Source organism: Eptatretus burgeri, chromosome 11 (assembly GCF_056783735.1).
Source record: "Eptatretus burgeri isolate ZD-2024b chromosome 11, Ebu_testis_v1, whole genome shotgun sequence".
Classification (NCBI taxonomy): Eukaryota; Metazoa; Chordata; class Myxini; order Myxiniformes; family Myxinidae; genus Eptatretus; species Eptatretus burgeri.
Window position 1 is genome coordinate 100684925 of NC_140971.1, and position 7472 is coordinate 100692396.

At 43.1% G+C, this 7472-nt stretch overlaps 1 protein-coding gene across 1 annotated transcript in view; it reads left to right on the forward strand.

Moving 5' to 3' along the window:
• FRAT2 (FRAT regulator of Wnt signaling pathway 2) overlaps positions 1-3229 on the forward strand; it is an 8964-nt gene extending 5735 nt beyond the window's left edge. Inside the window, exon 2 of the mRNA XM_085847676.1 lies at positions 2609-3229. Coding sequence (XP_085703802.1) covers positions 2609-2614 — 6 coding nt within the window. The 3' untranslated portion in view covers positions 2615-3229. The remainder of the gene's footprint in view (positions 1-2608) is intronic.
• The last annotated feature ends 4243 nt before the right edge of the window (positions 3230-7472 follow it).

A 7472-nucleotide genomic window follows, 5' to 3' on the forward strand; every position in this document is an offset into this window, starting at 1 on the left:
TGGTTGTCGAGAAACAGCTGGCACGCGCACGCGCACGCGCGCACGCACGCACGCACGCACACGCACGCACGCGCACGCACGCACACGCACGCACACGCACGCACACGCACGCACACGCACGCACACGCACGCACACGCACGCACACGCACGCACACGCACGCACACGCACGCACACGCACGCACACGCACGCACACGCACACACACGCACACACATGCACACACACACAGCTGGAATTGTGGATAGATAATAAAGTACCCGCCCATGGGCAGGTACAGGGCACAAGGGCTTGGAGACCACCGATCATGTGTGCGGAATTCCTATTCTTCTAAATCGTAAACTACACATGAAAGTGAAAGTATATCGAAATAAAATCACATGAGATGCACTTTTAAGTAGAAATGTATTTCAGTATTATATTATAGAACTTCCTTATATACAATATAACTGGAATAGCAATCGCCATCAATTTCATCATCTAGTATGACCATGATGTTGTTTTTCGATTTGACGCGAGATATGACGACATATAACTGACCGTGAGAAAAAAATAGGTTAAATTCAGTTGATATCCGATAAAAATCGACGAATTCCGCCGTGCAAGATTATCACGGGATCACGTGAGTGGCAAGAGATGAAAAATAGCAGACGTTTATTTGAAAATGAAGAAATTAACGGCCTAAAAAAGCAGTGAGTTTTCCGGAGTTGGATTAGAAGTTTGAAAGAAGTTAAATATTGATCATTGATTGAAAGGTTGAATTTGACTTTGTAATTTTAACTTCAAATTGTGAATTACTCTGATTCTGAGAATAAATTTACTGAGAATAAATGACGTCATAATTCGAAAACCGGAAGTCGGAAGTGAATGTCGTCAATCAACTGTCATTTAATTTTGATTATCTGTCGAATGGCGTTGGTCCCGTCTCGATCGGATGAAATTGACCCGGTGACCTTGACCCTGTGACCGTCGACGTTGAACTTGACGACCCCCCTCCCCTCCCATGTCCGTTCTCATGTCCCAAGGATCACTCATGCCAAGTTTCATCTCATTCCATCCAACGGTTCGGCCACCTATAAAGGACAAACAAACAAACATACAAACGTATTCTGGTTTTTTTTCGTATAGTAGATAAGGGGGAGGCATGGATGTGTTGCTGCTGGAGTGGTCCATTGGCCTCCTCTTGTGTTGAGATTTCCTTGTAAGCAGTTGTTCATGTTGCACGTTACCTGTATTTTTAGTTTACCTGTTTTTCGTGTTCCTGTGTTTTTAGTTTAGTTTACCTGTATTTTTAGTGTTCCTGTATTTTGGTATACCTGTGTTTTTAGTTTAGTTCCTGTATTTTTGGTATACCTGTGTTTTTAGTGTACCTGTATTTTAGTATACCTGTGTTTTTATTTTAAGCCTGGTTGGTTGACTCAGGGAGTTGACTCAGCCTGTCATCCTTCCGAGGTCGGCGAAATGAGTGCCAGTGTACTGGTCCCGGTGTATGCCCCGGTTAGAATAGGTGTACCATATCCCTGTGTGTCGTAAGAGGCGACCAGGGTTGGCGTCAGGAAGGGCATCCGGCCATAAAACATTGCCTCAAGAAAAAGCCAAACCCCTGCACAGCAGGGAAAAATGGCTGTAAAAACGGTCATTTATATTATTATTTTGTGTTTTTAGTTTAGTTTACCTGTATTTTGGTATACCTGTGTTTTTAGTTTAGTTCCTGTATTTTGATATACCTGTGTTTTTAGTTTAGTTCCTGTATTTTGGTATACCTGTGTTTTTAGTGTTCCTGTATTTTGGTATACCTGTGTTTTTAGTGTTCCTGTATTTTGGTATACCTGTATTTTTAGTGTACCTGTATTTTTAGTATACCTGTGTTTTTAGTTTAGTTTACCTGTATTTTTGGTATACCTGTATTTTTAGTGTACCTGTATTTTAGTATACCTGTGTTTAGTTTAGTTTACCTGTATTTTTAGTGGTTTACCTGTATTTTAGTATACCTGTGTTTTTTAGTGTTCCTGTATTTGACACAAATGTGAACCCTGGTTTTAATCCCCCATGTTTTCATTCACCAGTTGGATACAACTCACCTGTTGCACATGTCAGGTTGAATGTGATAAATTAAATTCAAAATCCAATCCTAACGTGTGTGCAGTTTGGTTCGTGTGTGCAGTTTGGTCCGTTTAGCATTCCCATCTGAATGCCGGAGAACCCAGGTTCGAATCCCAACTCCCCTCTATATGGCCATTGTCTATCAATGTCATTGTAATTCACATCAAAGTACACCGACGTGTCCCGCTGTCTATCCCTCATGTTTTCTGTACAAGACCTGTGAACTCCGGAGTGATTTAACGAACATGTCACACTCGAACATTAATCATAAAAATAACCAGAAATGTTTTGTTTCATTTTCCACTCCATCATTGCAGCTCGCCAGTTTTCCTCGAAAATCGTCCAGGGTCGTTTGTGTGTTTGTTTCCATGTTGGTGGAATTTTAAATTGTGGGTGTTAATGTTTACCTTGGCGGTCCTTCTGAACACGTGTTCTTTGTACTCTTGACGAGTTGAGCAATATTGTCACGCAAGTGTCCTTACGTTGCACATCCTGTGTGTTGTGCAGGAGTGAATAAAGAACTTTCAGCAAGTCTGGTGTTGTCTTCGCCTCAAACTCGGATCTATTCGTAGCTGCATTGGGAAAAGAGCTTGATCTGCCCCAGCACGGAGTTTGAGTTTCGAGCAAGGCAGAGAGAGGTCTGCACTCGGCAGGACGGCCATGTGGCTTCCCACGAGGTCATGGTGCCCAGGATTAAGACAAAACAATTTTTTGAGGTTGTTGCGACGACTTCAAAAGTTTTATTTAAATTATTATTATTATTACTATTATTATTATTATTATTATTATTATTATTATTATTTTGCATTTGTAAAGAAGCCCCTCCGATGTCCTTGGATGGGACTGACTGCTGCGCTAATGATGGACTCGTCGGGGAGTACCTGAGGTGTGACCGGAGTTATCTCGGTTTAAAAACACTCCATGTCCTCTCGGAGAGGGTGGTCGTACTTTTGTTGATACTTTTACAAACATTGATGATTGTTTTCTTAATTTAATTGGTTTTTCTAAAACCCCTGTTGTCCTCCTTGCATCGGACCCTATTTCATGAACGTTGTTTCATCGAAGAGTTTTTTTTCTCTTTTCCTTCCCTTTCTTGGCTCAGGAACAATAAAGTCGAGTTTTTTTTTTTTCCTTTGTATCTCATCTCGTCGTCGATTCGTATTGCTGAGAAGCTGGAAGAGAACGTGTCCTGGTTGCACGTTCAGCATATGGATAATGAACGTGGAGTGCGTGCGACCCCCTTGGTGAACCTTTTTATGACAGGATGTTCTCTCTTTTTATTTTTTTTTATTTTTTATTTTTTTCCCCTTTACAGCTTTTGTTGTGCAATGGCCAGACAGTGCAATCGATGTAACGATGCATTGTTCAAACGAGGAGCGTCCAAGTGATCTGGTGTTTCGGGCATCGTTTGAACTGCAGGCCGTGGAGGCCTCGACTGATGACACTCGATTGGGATACGTTTTTATGTCCATAATATGTTGGTAACAAGTTTGTTCCCCTTTCTGTTCCAAAGCTCAGTTGTAATTGCTAGTTTATTTCACCTATGACGATAAAAGGCGTTTGTCAGCATGAAATTGCAACGGATTACAGAACTTGGTGGATGAGTTGGTTCGGTAACGAGAACAAGCCGATTCGATTTTGGTTCAGGTCCGGATCCCAATCCACCGATCGGTGGGATACAAAATGTAAACTGTTCAGCCTGGCGGAGGAATGCGCTCCACTCACCAAGTGCCGTTCTATTTGGCCCGCCCCCCCTGGCGTGGAAAAGGATTAATAAATATATTTTATTAATCGCAAGCAAATACAACCCGTCGCTTCGCTGACTGGTCAATAAAAGGGGGGGGGTGGGGTGGAGAGCGACACCTCAGCAAACATTGCTATTCCCTGCGGGAGGGAGGGTGTGTGAGAGGGATACACACACACCGATAGGTGTGGGAGGAGGGTGCTGCATTTTATGAGGGGGGACAGAGTGAGCGAAAAGGATGGGGGAGAGGAGGAAAAAACCCACAAGAGGGATGGAGGTGGGGTTAACAAGGAGAATGATGACGCTTAATCACTGAACACAAAAAAAAGACATAAGAACAGCTGTACACACAACGACACAACAGAGTTTGTTGAGTAATCCGCTGGCACTTCCACAAAAACTTTGATATTCCAGTTCCAGAAAATTTGTGGGAAAATGAACCAAAAGCAATCAGTGAAAACATTGAAGTACCGCCCACGTACGACCGAATGATTCCATTGAGCGTGAACATGTAAAACAAAGCATTGTGACCAGATATCATACTTAGGTTAAAAAAAAGAGGAAGGCATTGCTAATTGAGGTGTTAATAGCAGTGATTTTGGACCAACAATGCAGAAATCAAGAAAATGACCAAATAGCAAAACCTCAAACATGAAGTGAAAAGATCCTGGAACCTCAAGAATGTCAAAGTTGTTCCAGTGATGATGAAGAACCTCATGGGAATGATGAAGAAAAACCTCACAGAGATATTATAAACCATCCCTGGGAATATCACTACAAACGAACTACAGTTGGAAGCCGTCCGGGCTCAGTAACGGTCCTGAAGAGAACCCTCGGCACAAAACTTTGAAAACAGAAAACTTCACATCTTGGTCCATGAATCGTGACCCCCTGACCACAATGAAGGTGGATATTTTGTGCCCACCATGTGGACTTTTCCACATTTTGAAACCCAATATGTACACACACACACACACACACACACACACACACACACACACACACACACACACACACACACACACACACACACACACACACACACACACTGCCTTTTATTAGTACAAGATAAGATGCCCTTATTCCTCCACCACCACTACAATTTTGGGGTTTTGTGGTTTTGCAGTCATTTCTGTATGTCTGTCCAGGTGGTAACTTTTTTTTACCATTTGAGCTTTTGTGAGAAGATGGAGAATCACAAAGTAATAATTTGGTCATTCGGTTAAAGGTCCCATTTAGTAGATGGATTAAAACAACGACAACTTTGCATTTTCAGATGCTTTCTCGTTCTCTTTTGTTTTGGTAGTAATTTCGTTTGTTTAAAAAATAACAGAAAGCCGAAACATGTTCAATTCCATTGAAATAGTTACTTAAAGCATGCAGCTTGCAAAGTCCCAAAAGGTGTCATTCTGAAAAGGCAGTGGGTGTAGTGTGTGTGTGTGTGTGTGTGTGTGTGTGTGGGATAAGTGAACGTTTACGACAACCACTCAAACTGATGTGTTTGGAACCTTTTGCCCCAGGCTATCAGCATAGGCCCATGGTTAAAATGTGTTTCAAGTGAAAAGGAATGTGCCAATCCTGGAGTCCAGCATTCCTGCCCAATGAGCGACGATGAATAGGAGAATGAACCAAATCAACTCTGTTTGGAAAGGGTAGAAACTTTCAGGTTGGAAGCATTGCAGCACAGAAACGATGGATTTTTAACTCGAAGTTTATAAGAGATGTTTATGGCAAGAGGGAACGAGATATGGATGATCTTTTCAGCGTGGACCATCAGTCGGAACAAGAGGAGAGACGTACCGTTATTTTTGCTCTGACGAAGGACTAACACATCAACAGCACGTCCTTTCTAAAAGTGGTAACGGTACTCAACTTTTAGTGAACAAAGTCTTGTGTTTATCCTGTCTGCAGAAGTCGATCGACATTAGCCTTGAGTGAGACAGGTATTCCATTCTTACAGAAAGTCATGCTCCTGGTAAATATACACGTATTACACCAATCACTCAATATAACCTGAACTGGAGCACAAAACACTCATGTACTCTAACACTATGGTGTAGCCGTCTAGTGCTTCTGCTTCATTTGCAGGATGCTTATTTTTAGCTCACCTGGAATATAGTTCCAGGTAGCTTATGGGATGGCATGTCCGTCTGTCCGTCCGTCCTCAACTTGACGACAACCTTCATCACCTATGATCTACCAAAGTTTGTTCACGCCATTTAAAAATAACAAAAAATTGGGGTTTGATAGGATCTACAGGGGGATTACCCCCCCCCCCACCCCCCCCAAAAAGTATGTTTTCTTCTCAGAAACGACACACACAATTCCGATGAAATTTAACCGCAACCTTCATCGCCCATGATGCACCAAAGTTTGTTTCACATTAATCATTATTCTACCAGGTGACTGCCCAGGAGTATTGCCCATATATTTTTTATTTTCTTTTATTTTGGGGGGTAATTGAGGCAGCTGTCAGTTGCTTATACACTTCCCAAATAAAAGTATGTGTCAGAAGAACGTGTTGCATGATTGGAACAAATCGCCGTGGGGTGGGTACTCTGCTAGGACAACATATAATGGCCAAAACATAATCACCTGTTTAACACCTTACCAGAAACAGAGTATATAATTATGGACGTAAATGCCCAGTTACACACCACAACAAATTGTAAATGAGTGGTAAGATCTTCACAAATCAAATATCTGTGGATTAGTTCTCAACAATCCTCTGGAAGAAGTCCTTTCGTTCAAGCTTCTGGATCTCACTGTCTGCCATGATCTTTCCTGGGAAAGTCACATTTCATACCTCGCCTCCAAAGCCAGTCGCCGTCTGGGAAACCTCCGTTGTGCAAAGTCCTTCCTCGGCCCTCCTGAGCTCCTGACCACTTACAAAGCTTTTGTCCGTAGCCTGATGGAGTACTGCTCTCCCTCTGGGCTGGTGCTCCTGCCTCCCACCTTTCTCGGCTTCACACTGTGGAAACCAAGGCATTTCGGATCATTGGCATCTCCCGCGATGAGGCTGAGTCTTTGGGCCTCTCACTCTTACCACAGGCAGGTCGGTGGTCTTTCTGTCTTCTACCGTCTTCTATCCGGTCTCGCCCCCCTTCCTGCTCTGTCTGCGATATGCCCCCCCCCCGCCCATATTCCTGCAGGGCGCTCAAGGTCCGCCAACAACCCCCTTCTGGTAAAACTACCAAAATCACGAATCACTGCTCACCTTCACTCTTTCATTCCTCTTTTTCCCCACCTTTGGACTAAACTCACTCACTCTATTCAATTCCATTCTTCCCTCCAGGCCTTCAAAACAGCTGTTCACCACCACCTCTTATCATCCCCCATCCAAAACCACAATCTTTTCTACCCACGTTAATCCACACCAAACCCACCTCCTTCAAATTCCCTGCTTTCCTTCCTGAAAGTCCCTGTAATGTCCATCTTGTATTCCCCATGTTCCCCACCCCATCCCTCTCCCTTCCACAGATCTCCTAATGTCTCTGTTCCTCACTGTTATGTCCTTTCTTCTCCCGCCCCTCTTTCCTCATGCCCCCCTTCCTGTGCGTTGGTTATTAGCTCTCATTCGAGCCTCGACAAGGTATACAAAAAAAAAAACCCAATAGAATTAAGATT